Source organism: Ranitomeya imitator, chromosome 4 (assembly GCF_032444005.1).
Source record: "Ranitomeya imitator isolate aRanImi1 chromosome 4, aRanImi1.pri, whole genome shotgun sequence".
Classification (NCBI taxonomy): Eukaryota; Metazoa; Chordata; class Amphibia; order Anura; family Dendrobatidae; genus Ranitomeya; species Ranitomeya imitator.
In genome coordinates this window covers 571,505,518-571,526,132 of record NC_091285.1, presented here as the reverse complement: position 1 = coordinate 571,526,132, position 20,615 = coordinate 571,505,518, and the positions used below count along the sequence as shown (strand labels likewise).

General features: G+C 45.4%; 1 protein-coding gene across 1 annotated transcript in view; it reads left to right on the top strand.

The window, feature by feature from the left end:
* SELENOS (selenoprotein S) overlaps positions 1-8,760 on the top strand; it is a 41,130-nt gene extending 32,370 nt beyond the window's left edge. Inside the window, exon 6 of the mRNA XM_069766327.1 lies at positions 6,987-8,760. Within this exon, the coding sequence (XP_069622428.1) occupies positions 6,987-7,066 (80 nt within the window). The 3' untranslated portion in view covers positions 7,067-8,760. The remainder of the gene's footprint in view (positions 1-6,986) is intronic.
* Positions 8,761-20,615: the final 11,855 nt, after the last annotated feature.

Genomic DNA, 20,615 nt, shown 5'->3' with positions numbered 1-20,615 from the left:
GTGCGGTAGAAAATGGCTCAAGGGTTTAATATAAACCAGTAGCCTTTCTGATTCGACAGGGAGAAACAAGTCAACTATGGCTCCGGAGTATGGCAGCTCTGCTACTCTTAACCCCTTTGACACCTTGCGATTTTTTTTTTTTTCCGTTTTTGTGCTTGTTTTTTGCTCTCCTTCATCCCAGAACCATAACTTTTTTTTTTTTCCTTCAATATGGCCGTTTGAGGACTTGATTTTTGCAGGACGAGTTATACTTTTGAATAACGCCATTGATTTTACCATATAACTTATGGGAAAGAATACAAAGTGCAATTCAACAACTTTTTTTATTTTATTTACCATGTTCACTAAATCCTAAAAGTGACCTGACAATATGATTCCCCAGGTCAGTACGAGTACGCAGATACCAAACCGCTTCTTTTTTTATTTGTGATGGGAGGAGGGGGGGGGGGGAATTTGTAAGAGAAAAAAAAATTCTCTTGATATTTTTGGGGATTTGGGGCTGGGTAAGGGCTTATTTTTTGCACCCTGAGCTGACTTTATTGATACTGTTTTGGGGCAGGTGACGATGTTTTGATTGCCTGTTATTCCATTTTATTGCAACCTTGCGGCAGCCATGAAAAAGAAAACGTAATTCTATTCTGGCAAATCAATTTATTTTATATTTGTTCCTCATTACGCCATTTACAGATTAATTTACCTTTTATGTTTTGAAAGATCAGACATTTGTGAACTCAGCGATACCAAATGTGTATTATTATTTTTTTAATTATTTATTTTGAATGGGGCCAAGGGGGGGATGATTTGAACGTGGTGTTTTTTGTTTTGTTTTTACTTTTAAGTGGCTTTAATCCCTTTAAGAGACTTGAAGCTGCGATCGTCTGATCACTTGTGCTACACAAAGGAGAGCTTCAGCATGACCAGCACAGAGGTCTTCTTTTTTTACATTTTAAAAATTACAAAAAGGAAAATGGGCCAATGCAAAAGTTTGGGCACCCTTGGAGATTTGTGTGCTTGGATAACTTTGATCAATGTGTCAGACCTTAATTAGCCTGTTAGGGTTATGGCACGTTCACTATCATAGTTAGGAAAAGCCAAGTGATGAAAATTTCACAGCTTTATAAAAACCCAGTCTCTTCTAACCTTGCGCCAAAAAAAAACAACCGCCATGGGTTCTTCTATGCAACTGCCTAGCACTCAGAAAATGGTGAAGATCCACAAAACAGAAGAAGGCAGCAAAGTGTTTTGAAGTTGCTCTTTCCTTAGTTCAAAATGTAATTAAGAAAGGCAGTTAACAAGAACAGTGGAGGTCAAGATAAGGTCTGGTAGACCAAGCAAAATTCCAGTGAATGCTGCCCATAGGTTTGCTAGAAAGGAAAATCAGAACCCCCGATTGACTGCAAAAAGACCTTCTGAAAGATGTAGCAGACTCCTGGAGTTGTGGTACATTGTTCTACTATTCAGAGGCACTCGCACAAATATGGCCTTCACGGAAGAGTCATCAGAAGAAAACATCTCCTGCATCCCCACCATAAAATTCTGCTTCAGAAGTATGCAAAACTAATATCTAAACAAGCCTGATGCATGTTGAAAACAAGTCCTGGGGATCAATGAGGTTAAAATAGAACTCTTTGGCCTGAATGATCAAAGTACGTGTGGAGAATAAAGGGCGCAGAATTGCAGGAAAAGAACATCTCGCCAACCATTAAGCATAGGGGTGAATCAATCATGCTTTGAGGTCGTGTTGCAGCCAATGGCACAGGGAACATTTCAGAGGTAGAGGGAAGAATGGATTCAATGAAATTTCAACAAATTCTTGATGCAAACATAACAGCATCTGTAAAAAAAAGCTGAAGTTGAAAAGAGGATGGCTCCTACAAATGGATAATGATCCTGATTTGTAAACACTCATCAAATCCACAAAAGGTGAAGGTTTTACAATGGCCCTGACAGTCCCCTGATCTGGACATCTTTGAAAATCTGTGGATAGAACTCCAAATAGCAGTGCATGCAAGACGACCCAAGAATCTCACAGAACTGGAAGAATGGATGAAATCCCTCAAACCAAGAACTGAGACTTTTGGCTGTCTACAAAAAGTATTTACAAGCTATGATACTTTCAAAAGGGGGTGCTACTAAGTACTAACCATACAAGGTGCTTTTTTTTTTTTTTTTTTTTTGCTTAACCCCTTTCTGACATTAGACGTATTATCCCGTCGAGGTGGGGTGGGCCCGTATGACCACCGACGGGATAGTACGTCATACTTGATCGGCCGCGCTCACGGGGGGAGCGCGGCCAATCGCAGCCGGGTGTCAGCTGCCTATCGCAGCTGACATCCGCCACTATGTGCCAGGAGCGGTCACGGACCGCCCCCGGCACACCGCGATCAAACATGATCGCGGTGTGCCGGCGGTACAGGGAAGCATTGCGCAGGGAGGGGGCTCCCTGCGGGCTTCCCTGAGACCCCCGCAGCAACGCGATGTGATCGCGTTGCTGCGAGGGTCTCCTTACCTCCCTCCCTGCAGCAGGCCCAGATCCAAGATGGCCGCAGCATCCGGGTCCTGCAGGGAGGGAGGTGGCGTACCAAGTGCCTGCTCAGAGCGGGCGCTTGGTAAGCCTGCAGCCCTGTAAGTCAGATCGCTGATCTGACAGAGTGCTGTGTAATCTGTCAGATCAACGATCTGTGATGTCCCCCAGGACAAAGTAAAAAAGTTAAAAAAAAAAAAAAATTTCCAAATGTGTAAAAAAAAAAAAAAAAAAAAATCCTAAATAACGAGAAAAAAAAAAAAAGAAAAAAATATATATATATATATTTTATACCCATAAATCTAAATAAAAAAAACAAACAACAAAAGTACACATATTTAGTATCGCCGCGGCCATAACGGCCCGACCTATAAAACTGGCCCACTAGTTAACCCCTTCAGTAAACACCGTAAGAAAAAAGAGGCAAAAAACGCTTTATTATCATACCGCCGAACAAAAAGTGGAATAACACGCGATCAAAAAGACAGATATAAATAACCATGGTACTGCTGAAAGCGTCATCTTGTCCCGCAAAAAACGAGCCGCCATACAGCATCATCAGCAAAAAAAAATTAAAAAGTTATAGTCCTGAGAATAAAGCGATGCCAAAATAATTATTTTTTCTATAAAATAGTTTTTATTGTACTGTATAAAAGCGCCAAAACATAAAAAAATGATATAAATGAGGTATCGCTGTAATCGTACTGACCTGAAGAATAAAACTGCTTTATCCATTTTACCAAACGCGGAACGGTATAAACACCTCCCCCAAAAGAAATTCATGAATAGCTGGTTTTTGGTCATTCTGCCTCACAAAAATCGAAATAAAAGCGATCAAAAAATGTCACGTGCCCGAAAACGTTACCAATAAAAATGTCAACTCGTCCCGCAAAAAACAAGACCTCACATGACTCTGGACCAAAATATGGAAAAATTATAGCTCTCAAAATGTGGTAACGCAAAAAATATTTTTTGCAATAAAAAGCGTCTTTCAGTGTGTGACGGCTGCCAATCATAAAAATCCGCTAAATAATCCGCTATTAAAGTAAATCAAACCCCCCTTCATCACCCCCTTAGTTAGGGAAAAATTTAAAATATGTATTTATTTCCATTTTCCCGTTAGGGCTAGGGTTGGGTTAAGGCTACGGTTAGGGTTGGGGCTAAAGTTAGGGTTAGGGTTTAATTACATTTACGGTTGGGAATAGGGTTGGGATTAGGGTTAGGGGTGTGTCAGGGTTAGAGGTGTGGTTAGGGTTACTATTGGGATTAGGGTTAGGGGTGTGTTTGGGTTAGGGTTTCAGTTATAGTTGTGGGGTTTCCACTGTTTAGGCACATCAGGGGCTCTCCAAACGCGACATGGATCTCAATTCCAGCCAATTCTGCGTTAAAAAGTAAAACAGTGCTCCTTCCCTTCCGAGCTCTCCCGTGTGCCCAAACAGGGGTTTACCCCAACATATGGGGTATCAGCGTACTCAGGACAAATAGGACAACAACTTTTGGGGTCCAATTTCTCCTGTTACCCTTGGGAAAATACAAAACTGGGGGCTAAAAAATAATTTTTGTGGGGAAAAAAAAGATTTTTTAATTTCACGGCTCTGTGTTATAAACTGTAGTGAAACACTTGGGGGCTCAAAGTTCTCACATCACATCTAGATAAGTTCCTTGGGGGGGGTTTAGTTTCCAATATGGGGTCACTTGTGGGGGGTTTCTACTGTTTAGGTACATTAGGGGCTCTGCAAACACAATGTGACGCCTGCAGACCATTCCATCTAAGGCCGGCGTCACACTGGCGCTTTAAACGGCCGAGTGCAATGCGATAAAAAATCGCATTGCACTCGGACCAATGATAAGTTATGGGGCAGCTCCCAGCAGCCGACTTTTTGTCAGCCGTTTTCCTCGGTCCGAGACAATCGCAGCATGCTGCGATTGTCTCGGACCGAGGAAAACTCTCAGCTCACTCGCACCCATATAAGCCTATGGATGCGAGTGAGACAGCGCACACCACTCGGATAACATCCGAGTGATGTGCGCTATAAGCGGACCCCAGCAATGGAGGAGATGGAGAAATTAATTTCTCTGCCTCCTCCGCAGCTGTGCTCCGATCCTCCCTGTGCAAGAGAATCGGAGCACAGACGCATGACACTCGGCTCCTGCTCTGCTGCGAGCAGAAACCGAGTGTCATTAGCATATTGCATCCGATGATCTCGCATCGGATGCGATACGCCAGTGTGATGCCAGCCTAAGTCTGCATTCCAAATGGCGCTCCTTCCCTTCCGAGCCCTCCCATGCGCCCAAACGGTGGTTCCCCCCACATATGGGGTATCAGCGTACTCAGGACAAATTGGACAACAATTTTTGGGGTCGAATTTCTCCTCTTACCCTCAGGAAGATACAAAACTGGGGGCTAAAAAATAATTTTTGTGGGAAAAAAAATTTTGTTTTATTTTTGCAGCTCTGCATTATAAACTTCTGTGAAGCCCTTGGTGGGTCAAAGCGCTCACCACACCTCTAGATAAGTTCCTTAGGGGGTCTACTTTCCAAAATGGTGTCACTTGTGGGGGGTTTCAATGTTTAGGCACATCAGTGGCTCTCCAAACGCAACATGGCGTTCCATCTCAATTCCTGTCAATTTTGCATTGAAAAGTCAAACGACGCTCCTTCCCTTCCGAGCTCTCCCATGCGCCCATGCGCCCAAACAGTGGTTTACCCCCACATATGGGGTATCAGCGTACTCAGGACAAATTGTACAACAACTTTTGGGGTCCAATTTCTTCTCTTACCCTTGGGAAAATAAAAAATTGGGGGCGAAAAGATAATTTTTGTGAAAAAAAAAAAGTTAAATGTTCATTCTTATTTAAACATTCCAAAAATTCCTGTGAAGCACCAGAAGGGTTAATAAACTTCTTGAATATGGTTTTGAGCACCTTGAGGGGTGCAGTTTTTAGAATGGTGTCACACTTGGTTATTTTCTATCATATAGACCCCTCAAAATGACTTCAAATGAGATTTGGTCCCTAAAAAAAAAAAAGAAAATGGTGTTGTAAAACTGAGAAATTGCTGGTCAACTTTTAACCCTTATAACTCCCTAACAAAAAAAAATTTTGGTTCCAGAATTGTGCTGATGTAAAGTAGACATGTGGAAAATGTTACTTATTAAGTATTTTGTGTGACATATCTCTGTGATTTAATTGCATAAAAATTCAAAGATGGAAAATTGCAAAATTTTCGCCAAATTTCTGTTTTTTTCACAAATAAATGCAGGTAATATCAAAGAAATGTTACCACTATCATGATGTACAATATGTCACGAGAAAACATTGTCAGAATCACCAGGATCCGTTGAAGCGTTCCAGAGTTATAACCTCATAAAGGGACAGTGGTCAGAATTGTAAAAATTGGCCTGGTCATTGACGTGCAAACCACCCTTGGGGGTAAAGGGGTTAAAATACCAGGGAAATGTGTCATCTTTAACTTTAGGCCTTTTAGAGATCAGTTCATTCTCAACTTGCTGAACTGTTTACAATGACAGTAATTTTGACCAGGGGTGCCCATACTTTTACGTGCCACTGTATATGAAGAAGGCTGAACTTAATGAGCCGGCACACAGAGATATTGCAGAATAAGGCTACGTTCACATTAGCGTTGCGCGCCGCTGCGTCGGCGACGCAACGCACGACGCACAAAAAAACGCGCGCAAACGCACGCAAAAACGCTGCGTTTTGCGACGCGTGCGTTGTTTTTTGACGAAAATCGGACGCACGAAAAATGCAACTTGTTGCATTTTCTTGCGTCCGACGCTAGCGTCGGAAACGACGCACATGTCGGAAAACGCAACAAAAAAAACGCACGCGTCCCCCATGTTAAACATAGGGGCGCGTCGCCGCTGCGTCGCCGACGCAACAGCGACGCACATTAGCGGAACACTAATGTGAACGTAGCCTAACAGGGCTTTATGCAAATTGTCTCTTCAGAGGTAGAGGACTAGAACTCCAGTAGTAGTCCTAAAAGTCAATGTTGACCCTATTACGAGCCTTGCCACATGATTAGAATAAAAATCAGAATCTCACTTTGCAGACTGTGTTTTGGGGTGCTGCCCCTCGTCAGTGCGAAATGTGAGATCTGGCTTATCTGGAGGAGTCCTCTTCCTCTCTAATGAGACAATTTGCATATTTCCCAGAGGAGCATTGTGGCTTAAGTCTCTTCATCTCCACATGCTTGACACGTCATTTTCCGCAAGGAGAAACGTTACCTCTCCGTTGGATCCAGGGCCTTATTCAGAAATGAAAAGTACAAGGGTAATAGTGTAATACTCTTTCTGTCCTGTAGAGGGCACACAAACTGTTCTCTTAAAATTACAGAACAGAGACCTTTTTTAAAAAAAATACATAAAATGACACTGTGAGGACTTTAAAATAAGAGCCTTGCTTGATATACTTTTTTTTTTTTTTTTTTCTCTCTTTAGGTTACAACCCATTAACAGGTGATGGTGGAGGTACATGTGCCTGGAGACCTGGAAGAAGAGGCCCCTCTGCAGGGGGATGAGGTTAAAGCTCCTTGCTGGTGTTATTTCTTAATACCAGTAAGGGTAATGGACTGCACCGCCCGTAAACGAAGCGTCTCCTTCTGTCCATAAGGGTATCTCGTTAATATCCCTCATCTGGAGTTTACATGGAACATTCAGTGAATTAATAGACAGTTTTTGTAGAAGAGGACTATGTGCAATGTGCGTGTCGAGGGACATGTTGCATTTCTGGAAAGTCCGGTGTCCTGTCAGTGTAACAGATGATGTGGTAGATTGGATTTGGTTCCCTGCTTTGTGACGCTCTTAATGACGTTTTCCTTAGAAATGGCGAGAAGCCAATAAGGTTGACTGATGTGACGTGGCGGACGGCCCATATATTGTCTTTTCATTGTCCCATTTTCAGTCGGTGAATAAATAGATATTTTGCACCTTCACTATGATGTTGATACAGTTAGGTCCATATATATTTGGACAGAGACAACAGGTTTGGAGAGGAAAATATAGCTATAGCACTGACGAAGAAGGTCCGGAGACCTTCAAAACGCGTAGGCACTTTGGTCCTAATCGGCACCCGTCCTCTGCTTTTTTTCTTCTCCAAACCTGGTGACGTCACCCAGACCACACGCCCCCTTATTCCACCACTCTCTCTAGCGGTGTCCTCGCAGCCCACGTGTGCCGGCAAACGGCGTTTCAGGCGCGTGGAGGCAGAGCACTAGCAAGGGAGGACGCTGCCCAAACAGTGAGTGTTTCTGCCGCTCCACACTGCCGTCTGTACCTCTCAGTTCCAGATACACTGGTGGCCGCTGTCCCTGCTCCAATACACACCAGCATAACGCCAGCACCTTCACCTCAGTCATGCTACAAACAGTAAGTGTACGGTTACTTTAAACATATGTTATACATTTATTACCCTTATACATGTACCTACTGTGGCAACAAGATATAGTGTTGCTGGTGACTGCGAGTAACGGCTGTCTGGTATTGGCGCATTATTATTATTGTTATTGCTATTGGTGGTTGTAGCCACTTTTTCATTGGCTGCTGCCTTTGTTGGTTATCAATTACTAGCATTTTGTGTCCATTTGTAGGTTTTCTCACTTCTTAGGTACACCTATCTAATTGCATTTTCTTCGTCTGGTTAGCGCGGTGTCCTAACTTACATAATGCAACTTAAGGATAGCTTGTTTCACCTGCATGGAGAGCTCATTTGACCGCATGTTTACTTCACAGCAAAACCTTCCAAATGCAAGTACCACACCTCAAATCAACTCCAGGCCTTTTATCTGCTTAATTGAGAATGACATAACGAAGGGATTGCCCACACCTGTCCATGAAATAGCCTTGGAGTCAATTGTCCAATTACTTTTGGTCCCTTTAAAAACAGGGTGGCACATGTTAAGGAGCTGAAACTCCTAAACCCTTCATCCAATTTTAATGTGGATACCCTCAAATGAAAGCTAAAAGTCTGAACTTCAACTGCATCTGAATTGTTTTGTTTAAAATTCATTGTGGTAATGTCTATAACAAAAATTAGAAAAATGTTGTCTCTGTCCAAATATATATGGACCTAACTGTATATGGAAGAAATTAGAGATTATGTACATTTTTAAAGCAGTCATGTACAGAGTTGTGTTCTGATTTTCCAAGAATCGTTTCTGTATTTGACAAACGCTGTATGAATGTATAATTAAAGTGTACTTTTACGCAACATAAATTCTTTCTTTAGCACATGGTGGATATCTTGGAAAAGGTTTTACATTGGACATAACATTCAAGTGTGTTTGCCTTTGGGTGTGGTCAGAAATAATAGGCAAAAGTAGTTTATCCACCCTTATTTTATTTTTACCTTTTTGCTTCTGTATAAAATGTACTACAGCTGTATGAATTGGACCTTTTCTCTGAAAAGGCATAACTTAACCCCTTCCCGACCCATGACGCCACGTAGGCGTCATGAAAGTCGGTGCCATTCCGACCCATGACGCCTATGCGGCGTCATGGAAAGATCGCGTCCCTGCAGATCGGGTGAAAGGGTTAACTCCCATTTCACCCGATCTGCAGGGACAGGGGGAGTGGTAGTTTAGCCCGGGGGGGTGGCTTCACCCCCTCGTGGCTACGATCGCTCTGATTGGCTGTTGAAAGTGAAACTGCCAATCAGAGCGATTTGTAATATTTCACCTATTATAACGGGTGAAATATTACAATCCAGCCATGGCCGATGCTGAAATATCATCGGCCATGGCTGGAAATACTAATGTGCCCCCACCCCACCCCACCGATCGCCCCCGCAGCCCCCCGATCTGGCCGGTACACTGCTCCGGCTCCCCTCCGTCCAGTGCTCCGCTCCCCCCCGTGCTCTTGTCCGCTCCCCCCGTGCTCCAATCACCCCCCCGTGCTCCAATCACCCCCCCTGCACTCCGATCCACACCCCCCGGTGCTCCGTTCCACCCCCCCGTGCTCCATTCCAGCCCCCCCGTGCTCCATTCCAGCCCCCCCGTGCTCCGTTCCACCCCTCCCGCGCTCCGATTCCCCCCCCCCGCCGTGCTCAGATCCCCCCCCCCCCCCGTGCTCCGATCCCCCCACCCCCCCCGTGGTCCCCCCCCCCCCACCCCATCATACTTACCGATCCAGCCGGGGTCCCGTCCGTCTTCTCCCTGGGCGCCGCCATCTTCCAAAATGGCGGGCGCATGTGCAGTGCGCCCGCCGAATCTGCCGGCCGGCAGATTCGTTCCAAAGTGCATTTTGATCACTGAGATAGATTATATCTCAGTGATCAAAATAAAAAAAATAATAAATGACCCCCCCCCCTTTGTCACCCCCATAGGTAGGGACAATAAAAAAATAAAGAAATTTTTTTTTTCCACTAATGTTAGAATAGGGGTAGGGTTTAGGGGTAGGGTTTAGGGGTAGGGTTAGGGCTAGGGTTAGGGTTTCGGTATGTGCACACGTATTCTGGTCCTCTGCGGATTTTTCCGCTGCGGATTTGATAAATCCGCAGTGCTAAACCGCTGCGGATTTATGGCGGATTTACCGCGTTTTTTTCTGCGCATTTCACTGCGGTTTTACAACTGCGATTTTCTATTGGAGCAGTTGTAAAACCGCTGCGGAATCCGCACAAAAGAAGTGACATGCTGCGGAATGTAAACCGCTGCGTTTCCGTGCAGTTTTTCCGCAGCATGTGTACAGCGATTTTTGTTTCCCGTAGGTTTACATTGAACTGTAAACTCATGGGAAACTGCTGCGGATCCGCAGCGTTTTCCGCAGCGTGTGCACATACCTTTAGAATTAGGCTATGTGCACACGGTGCGGATTTGGCTGCGGATTCGCAGCAGAGTTCCATCAGGTTTACAGTACCATGTAAACATATGAAAAACCAAATCCGCTGTGCCCATGGTGCGGAAAATACCGCGCGGAAACGCTGCGTTGTATTTTCCGCAGCATGTCAATTCTTTGTGCGGATTCCGCAGCGTTTTACACCTGTTCCTCAATAGGAATCCGCAGGTGAAATCCGCACAAAAAACACTGGAAATCCGCGGAAAATCCGCAGGTAAAACGCAGTGCCTTTTACCCGCGGATTTTTCAAAAATGGTGCGGAAATATCTCACACGAATCCGCAACGTGGGCACATAGCCTTAGGGTTAGGGTTGGAATTAGGGTTGTGGTTAGGGTTAGGGGTGTGTTGGGGTTAGGGTTGTGGTTAGGGGTGTGTTGCGGTTAGGGTTGTGATTAGGGTTATGGCTACAGTTGGGATTAGGGTTAGGGGTGTGGGGGGGTTAGTGTTGGAGGTAGAATTGAGGGGTTACCACTGTTTAGGCACATCAGGGGTCTCCAAACGCAACATGGCGCCACCATTGATTCCAGCCAATCTCGTATTCAAAAAGTCAAATGGTGCTCCCTCACTTCTGAGCCCCGACGTGTGCACAAACAGTGGTTTACCCCCACATATGGGGTACCAGCATACTCAGGACAAACTGCGCAACAATTACTGGGGTCCAATTTCTCCTGTTACCCTTGTGAATCTAAAAAAATGCTTGCTAAAACATAATTTTTGAGGAAAGAAAAATGATTTTTTATTTTCACGGCTCTGCGTTGTAAATGTCTGTGAAGCACTTGGGGGTTCAAAGTGCTCACCACATATCTAGATAAGTTCCTTGGGGGGTCTAGTTTCTAAAATGGGGTCACTTGTGGGGGTTTCTACTGTTTAGGCACACCAGGGGCTCTGCAAACGCAACGTGACACCCGTAGACCATTCCATCAAAGTCTGCATTTCAAAACGTCACTACTTCACTTCCGAGCCTCGGCATGTGCCCAAACAGTGGTTTACCCCCACATATGGGGTATCAGCGTACTCAGGAGAAACTGGACAACAACTTTTGGGGTCCAATTTCTTCTGTAACCCTTGGGAAAATTAAAAAATTCTGGGCTAAATAATTATTTTTGAGGAAAGAAAACGTATTTATTATTTTCACGGCTCTGCATTATAAACTTCTATGAAGCACTTGGGGGTTCAAAGTGCTCACCACACATCTAGATAAGTTCCTTTGGGGGTCTAGTTTCCAAAATGGGGTCACTTGTGGGGGGTTTCTACTGTTAAGCCACATCAGGGGCTCTGCAAACGCAACGTGACGCCCACAGAGCATTCCATCAAAGTCTGCATTTCAAAACGTCACTACTTCACTTCCGAGCCCCGGCATGTGCCCAAACAGTGATTTACCCCCACATATGGGGTATCAGCGTACTCAGGAGAAACTGGACAACAACTTTTGGGGTCAAATTTCTCCTGTTACCCTTGGGAAAATAAAAAATTGCAGGCTAAAAGATCATTTTTGAGAAAATAATTTTTTTTTTTTATTTTCATGGCTCTGCGTTATAAATTTCTGTGACGCACTTGGGGGTTCAAAGTCCTCACCACAGATCTAGATTAGTTCCTTTGGGGGTCTAGTTTCCAAAATGGTGTCATTTCTGGGGGATCTCCAATGTTTAGGCACACAGGGGCTCTCCAAACGTGACATGGTGTCCGCTAATGATTGGAGCTAATTTTCCATTTAAAAAGCCAAATGGCGTGCCATCCCTTCCGAGCCCTGCCGTGCGCCCAAACAGTGGTTTACCCCCACATATGGGGTATCAGCATACTCAGGACAAACTGGACAACAATATTTGGGGTCCAATTTCTCCTATTATCCTTGGCAAAATAGGAAATTCCAGGCTAAAAAATCATTTTTGAGGAAAGAAAAATTATTTTTTATTTTCATGGCTCTGCGTTATAAACTTCTGTTAAGCACCTGGGGGTTTAAAGTGCTCAATATGCATCTAGATAAGTTCCTTGGGGGGTCTAGTTTCCAAAATGGGGTCACTTGTGGGGGAGCTCCAATGTTTAGGCACACAGGGGCTCTCCAAACGCGACATGGTGTCCGCTAACAATTGGAGCTAATTTTCCATTCAAAAAGTCAAATGGCGCGCCTTCCCTTCCGAGCCCTGCCGAGTGCCCAAACAGTGGTTTACCCCCACATATGAGGTATCGGCGTACTCGGGAGAAATTGCTCAACAAATTTTATGATCCATTTTATCCTACTGCCCATGTGAAAATGAAAAAATTGAGGCGAAAATAATTTTTTTGTGAAAAAAAAGTACTTTTTCATTTTTACAGATCAATTTGTGAAGCACCTGGGGGTTCAAAGTGCTCACTATGCATCTAGATAAGTTCCTTGGGATGTCTAGTTTCCAAAATGGGGTCACTTGTGGGGGAGCTCCAATTTTTAGGCACACGGGGGCTTTCCAAACGTGACATGGTGTCCGCTAAAGAGTGGAGCCAATTTTTGATTCAAAAAGTCAAATGGCGCTCCTTCCCTTCCAAGCCCTGCCGTGCGCCCAAACAGTGGTTTACCCCCACATATGAGGTATCAGCGTACTCAGGACAAATTGGACAACAACTTTCGTGGTTCAGTTTCTCCTTTTACCATTGGGAAAATAAAAAAATTGTTGCTAAAAGATAATTTTTGTGACTAAAAAGTTAAATGTTCATTTTTTCCTTCCATGTTGCTTCTGCTGCTGTGAAGCACCTGAAGGGTTAATAAACTTCTTGAATGTGGTTTTGAGTACCTTGAGGGGTGCAGTTTTTAGAATGGTGTCACTTTTGGGTATTTTCAGCCATATAGACCCCTCAAACTGACTTCAAATGTGAGGTGGTCCCTAAAAAAAATGGTTTTGTAAATTTCGTTGTAAAAATGACAAATCGCTGGTCAAATTTTAACCCTTATAACTTCCTAACAAAAAAAAATTTTGTTTCCAAAATTGTGCTGATGTAAAGTAAACATGTGGGAAATGTTATTTATTAACTATTTTGTGTCACATATCTCTCTGGTTTAACAGAATAAAAATTCAAAATGTGAAAATTGCAAAATTTTCAAAATTTTCGCCAAATTTCCGTTTTTATCACAAATAAACGCAGAATTTATTGACCTAAATTTACCACTAACATGAAGCCCAATATGTCACGAAAAAACAATCTCAGAACCGCTAGGATCCGTTGAAGCGTTCCTGAGTTATTACCTCATAAAGGGACACTGGTCAGAATTGCAAAAAACGGCAAGGTCTTTAAGGTCAAAATAGGCTGGGTCATGAAGGGGTTAACATAGCAAATATCCTCTATTTTATTTATATATTTTAATCCTAACTGGAGTGTCAGGAAAAACCAATATAGAAAAAGCTGGTTCTCTTCATTCCTCAATGTAGAAATTGGAACACCAAGGAGGAAAAATCCTAAATGTAACTATTGATCCTATGAATTTTGTGTTAATGATATGCAAATGATGGAAAGCATGGTGATCAAAATATTGCGATTTATTCAGCAAGAAGTATAAGGACCACGAGTAGAAATGCTGGAGGAATGTTCTGCCACGCTGAATCATCAAGATCTAAGTAAATCAAACTTCTGTGCCATCAAACTGTCCAGTTAGGAAGCAACACTGTTTGACAATCAATTTCACATGCTGTTGTGCAAATGGAATAGACAACAGATGGAAATTATTGGCAATTATCAAGACACACTCAATAAAGGAGTGGTTCTGCAGGTGGGGACCACAGACCACATCTCAGTACCAATGCTTTCTGGCTGCTGTTTTGGTCACTTTTGAATGTTGGTTGTGCTTTCACACTCGTGGTAGCATGAGACGGACTCTACAACCCACAAAAGTGGCTTATATAGTACAGCTCATCCAGGATGGCACATCAATGCGAGCTGTGGCAAGGTTTGCTGTGTCTGCTAGCGTAGTGTCCAGAGGCTGGATGCGCTACCAGGAGACAGGCCAGTACACCAGGAGACGTGGAGGGGGCCGTAGGAGGGCAGCAACCCAGCAGCAGGACCGCTACCTCAGCCTTTGTGCATGGAGGAATAGGAGAAGCACTGCCAGACCCCTGCAAAATGACCTCTAGCAGGCCACAAATGTGCATGTGTCTGCACAAACGGTTAGAAACTGACTCCATGAGGATGGTCTGAGGGCCTGGCGTCCACAGATAGAAGTGGTGCTCATAGCCCAACACCTTGCAGGACGCTTGGCATTTGCCACAGAACACCAGTATTGGCAAATTTGCCACTGGCGCCCTGTGCTCTTCACAGATGAAAGCAGGTTCACACTGAGCACATGTAACAGACGTGACAGAGTCTGGAGACGTCGTGGAGAACAATCTGGTGCCTGCAACGTCCTTCAGCATGACCGCTTTGGCAGTGGGTCAGTAATGTTGTGGGGTGGCATTTCTTTGGAGGGCCGCACAGCCCTTCATGTGCTTGCCAGAGGTAGCTTGACTGCCATTAGGTACCGAGATGAGATCCTCAGACACCTTGTGAGACCATATGCTGGTGCTGTTGGCCCTGGGTTCCTCCTAATGCAGGACAATGCCAGACCTCATGTGGCTGGAGTATGTCAGCAGTTCCTGCAAAATGAAGGCATTGAAGCTATGGACTGGTCCGCCCAATCCCCAGACCTGAATCCGATTGAGCATATCTCGCTCCATCCACCAACGTCATGTTGCACCACAGACTGTCCAGGAGTTGGTGGATAGTTTAGTTCAGGTCTGGGAGGAGATCACTCAGGGGACCTTCCGCCACCTCATCAGGAGCATGCCCAGGCGTTGTACAGTAGGGAGGTCATGCAAGCACGTGGAGGCCACACACACTACTGAGCATCTTTTCCTTGTCATGAGGCATTTCCACAGAAGTTTGATCAGCCTGTAATTTGATTTTCCACTTTGATTTTGAGTATCAATCCAAATCCAGACCTCCATGGGATATTCATTTTGATTTACATTGATAATTGTTTTATTGTTCTGAACACATTCCACTATGCTATGAATAAAAATTTGCAACTGGAATATTTCATTCAGAGATATCTAAGATGCTGTATTTTAGTGTTCCCTTTATTTCTCCTTCGCCTCATTGGGGGACACAGACCGTGGGTGTATGCTGCTGCCAATAGGAGGCTGACACTAAGTGATACAAAAAAAGTTATCTCCTCCCCTGCAGTATACACCCTCCTGCTGGCTCTCAGCTATCCAGTTCTTGCTTAGTGTCTGTAGGAGGCACATGGGTCTGTTTCAGACCCCAACGTTTTTATTTTATTGTTTACTTTTCTGTAAATTTTTATTTTTTAATTAACGGAGTGAAGGGGGCGACGGTTCCTTTCAAGGTTCCGATCTCCCCGAACCATCAACAGGCGAGCACGGTGAGTATACCTCCCCGTACCCTCTCCTGCGACGTGGGAAGCCGTGCCTGAGCTCACTTCAGGGGCGACGGTTCCTTCATGGTCCCGATCTCCCCACACCAGCAGCAGGCGAGCACATGGAGTGTCACCTCCATGTATCCTCTCCTGGAGCCAGGCCTATTGCCGGACAACTGGCCCTGTCCACCCGGACTGAACTCCGTGGCTGTACAGAGGCCCCTCTCTATGGCGTCCGAGCAGCCCCCACTGTCCCACCACTGTGAAGGCGGATGGCACAAGGAGGCGGACGGGTCCTCTCCACCTCCCTAACAAACGGATGATGGATTGAGGTTTATCCCTGCACCGTCCACGCTGCACAGAACAGCACTGAAACCCACATCCGCGGCGGCTCCATGCCGGGATGCGCATCAATGGTGAGTGGATCCATCTTCAGTGGGATATTCACATGCTGACAGGCAGCCTCAGCCACTTCCCTGTGGCCCACCTCTCTGAGGTAATGCTCTGGATGGCTGCAAAAATTTAGCCCCTGGCTTCGGCCGATTTGTAGGCCGCATCCTGGAAGTCTTGCCTGGAACGACCCACTGGTGACTTCCGCCGGCTACAGAAATTTAGGCCCCGGCTTAGGCCTATTCAACATCGTGTCTGTGGCTCCGCCCTCCAAATTGGCGCTTCTCGCTCTCTGCGAGATTTTATCAACTCTGCAGCTCCCGGTGGCCATCTTGGTCCACCCGGCCAGCTCACACTGGGGTGACAGTATTTTTGCATTAAAGGGGCACATCGACTCTACATCAGTACCCGGGTAAGGAAGTACCTGGTCTTAAAGGCACATGACCAGTATTTCCTGGTCTTAAAGGTGCATGACCAGTATTCCCTGGTCTTAAAGGCATGTGGCCAGGATTCCCAGTCTTAAAGGCGCATGACCAGTATTCTCTGGTCTTAAAGGTGCATGACCAGTATTCTCTGGTCTTAAAGGTGCATGACCAGTATTCTCTGGTCTTAAAGGTGCATGACCAGTATTCTCTGGTCTTAAAGGTGCATGACCAGTATTCTCTGGTCTTAAAGGTGCATGTCCAGTATTCTCTGGTCTTAAAGGTGCATGACCAGTATTCTCTGGTCTTAAAGGTGCATGACCAGTATTCTCTGGTCTTAAAGGTGCATGACCAGTATTCTCTGGTCTTAAAGGTGCATGACCAGTATTCTCTGGTCTTAAAGGTGCATGTCCAGTATTCTCTGGTCTTAAAGGCGCATGACCAGTATTCTCTGGTCTTAAAGGTGCATGACCAGTATTCTGTGGTCTTAAAGGTGCTTGACCAGTATTCTCTGGTCTTAACCCCTTCCCGACCCATGACGCCACGTAGGCGTCATGAAAGTCGGTGCCAATCCGACCCATGACGCCTATGTGGCGTCATGGAAAGATCGCGTCCCTGCAGATCGGGTGAAAGGGTTAACTCCCATTTCACCCGATCTGCAGGGACAGGGGAAGTGGTAGTTTAGCCCAGGGGGGGTGGCTTCACCCCTCGTGGCTACGATCGCTCTGATTGGCAGTTTCACTTTCAACAGCCAATCAGAGCGATTTGTAATATTTCACCTATTATAACGGGTGAAATATTACAATCCAGCCATGGCCGATGCTGAAATATCATCGGCCATGGCTGGAAATACTAATGTGCCCCCACCCCACCCCACCGATCGCCCCCCCAGCCCCCCGATCTAGCCGGTACACTGCTCCGGCTCCCCTCCGTCCAGTGCTCCGCTCCCCCCCGTGCTCCAATCACCCCCCCTGCACTCCGATCCACCCCCCCCCCCGGTGCTCCGTTCCACCCCCCCGTGCTCCATTCCAGCCCCCCCGTGCTCCGTTCCACGCCCCCCGTGCTCCGTTCCACCCCTCCCGCGCTCAGATTCCCCCCCCCCGTGGTCCCCACCCCACCCCATCATACTTACCGATCCAGACGGGGTCCCGTCCGTCTTCTCCCTGGGCGCCGCCATCTTCCAAAATGGCGGGCGCATGCGCAGTGCGCCCGCCGAATCTGCCGGCCGGCAGATTCGTTCCAAAGTGCATTTTGATCACTGAGATAGATTATATCTCAGTGATCAAAATAAAAAAAATAATAAATGACCCCCCCCCCCCCCCCCTTTGTCACCCCCATAGGTAGGGACAATAAAAAAATAAAGACATTTTTTTTTTTTCCACTAATCCAGTGTCCACCGGTGTCCAGTTTTGGGCACCGGTGCTCAGGAAGGATATAATGGAACTAGAGAGAGTACAAAGGAGGGCAACAAAATTAATAAAGGGGATGGGAGAACTACAATACCCAGATAGATTAGCGAAATTAGGATTATTTAGTCTAGAAAAAAGACGACTGAGGGGCGATCTAATAACCATGTATAAGTATATAAGGGGACAATACAAATATCTCGCTGAGGATCTGTTTATACCAAGGAAGGTGACGGGCACAAGGGGGCATTCTTTGCGTCTGGAGGAGAGAAGGTTTTTCCACCAACATAGAAGAGGATTCTTTACTGTTAGGGCAGTGAGAATCTGGAATTGCTTGCCTGAGGAGGTGGTGATGGCGAACTCAGTCGAGGGGTTCAAGAGAGGCCTGGATGTCTTCCTGGAGCAGAACAATATTGTATCATACAATTATTAGGTTCTGTAGAAGGACGTAGATCTGGGTATTTATTATGATGGAATATAGGCTGAACTGGATGGACAAATGTCTTTTTTCGGCCTTACTAACTATGTTACTATGTTACTATGTTACTATGTAATGTTAGAATAGGGTTAGGGGTAGGGTTAGGGCTAGGGTTAGGGTTTCGGTATGTGCACACGTATTCTGGTCCTCTGCGGATTTTTCCGCTGCGGATTTGATAAATCCGCAGTGCTAAACCGCTGCGGATTTATGGCGGATTTACCGCGGTTTTTCTGCGCATTTCACTGCGGTTTTACAACTGCGATTTTCTATTTGAGCAGTTGTAAAACCGCTGCGGAATCCGCACAAAGAAGTGACATGCTGCAGAATGTAAACCGCTGCGTTTCCGTGCAGTTTTTCCGCAGCATGGGCACAGCGATTTTTGTTTCCCGTAGGTTTACATTGAACTGTAAACTCATGGGAAACTGCTGCGGATCTGCAGCGTTTTCCGCAGCGTGTGCACATACCTTTAGAATTAGGCTATGTGCACACTGTGCGGATTTGGCTGCGGATCCGCAGCAGTGTTCCATCAGGTTTACAGTACCATGTAAACATATGAAAAACCAAATCCGCTGTGCCCATGGTGCGGAAAATACCGCGCGGAAACGCTGCGTTGTATTTTCCGCAGCATGTCAATTCTTTGTGCGGATTCCGCAGCGTTTTACACCTGTTCCTCAATAGGAATCCGCAGGTGAAATCCGCACAAAAAACACTGGAAATCCGTGGTAAATCCGCAGGTAAAACGCAGTGCCTTTTACCCGCGGATTTTTCAAAAATGGTGCGGAAATATCTCACACGAATCCGCAACGTGGGCACATAGCCTTAGGGTTAGGGTTGGAATTAGGGTTGTGGTTAGGGTTGTGATTAGGGTTATGGCTACAGTTGGGATTAGGGTTAGGGGTGTGGGGGGGTTAGTGTTGGAGTTAGAATTGAGGGGTTACCACTGTTTAGGCACATCAGGGGTCTCCAAACGCAACATGGCGCCACCATTGATTCCAGCCAATCTCATATTCAAAAAGTCAAATGGTGCTCCCTCACTTCCGAGCCCTGACGTGTGCCCAAACAGTGGTTTACCCCCACATATGGGGTATCAGTGTACTCAGGAGAAACTGGACAACAATTACTGGGGTCCAATTTCTCCTGTTACCCTTGTGAATCCAAAAAAATGCTTGCTAAAACATAATTTTTGAGGAAAGAAAAATGATTTTTTATTTTCACGGCTCTGCGTTGTAAACGTCTGTGAAGCACTTGGGGGTTCAAAGTGCTCACCACATATCTAGATAAGTTCCTTGGGGGGTCTAGTTTCTAAAATGGGGTCACTTGTGGGGGTTTCTACTGTTTAGGCACACCAGGGGCTCTGCAAACGCAACTTGACACCCGCAGACCATTCCATCAAAGTCTGCATTTCAAAAGTCACTACTTCCCTTCTGAGCCCCGACGTGTGCCCAAACAGTGGTTTACCCCCACTCATGGGGTATCAGCGTACTCAGGAGAAACTGGACAACAACTTTTGGGGTCCAATTTCTCCTGTAACCCTTGGGAAAATAAAAAATTCTGGGCTAAATAATTATTTTTGAGGAAAGAAAACGTATTTATTATTTTCACGGCTCTGCATTATAAACTTCTATGAAGCACTTGGGGGTTCAAAGTGCTCACCACACATCTAGATAAGTTCCTTTCGGGGTCTAGTTTCCAAAATGGGGTCACTTGTGGGGGGTTTCTACTGTTTAGGCACATCAGGGGCTCTGCAAACGCAACGTGACGCCCGCAGAGCATTCCATCAAAGTCTGCATTTCAAAACGTCACTACTTCAATTCCAAGCCCCGGCATGTGCCCAAACAGTAGTTTACCCCCACATATGGGGTATCAGCGTACTCAGGAGAAACTGGACAACAACTTTTGGGGTCAAATTTCTCCTGTTACCCTTGGGAAAATAAAAAATTGCAGGCTAAAAGATCATTTTTGAGAAAATAATTTTTTTTTTTTATTTTCATGGCTCTGCGTTATAAACTTCTGTGAAGCACCTGGGGGTTTAAAGTGCTCAATATGCATCTAGATAAGTTCCTTGGGGGGTCTAGTTTCCAAAATGGGGTCACTTGTGGGGGAGCTCCAATGTTTAGGCACACAGGGGCTCTCCAAACGCGACATGGTGTCCGCTAACAATTGGA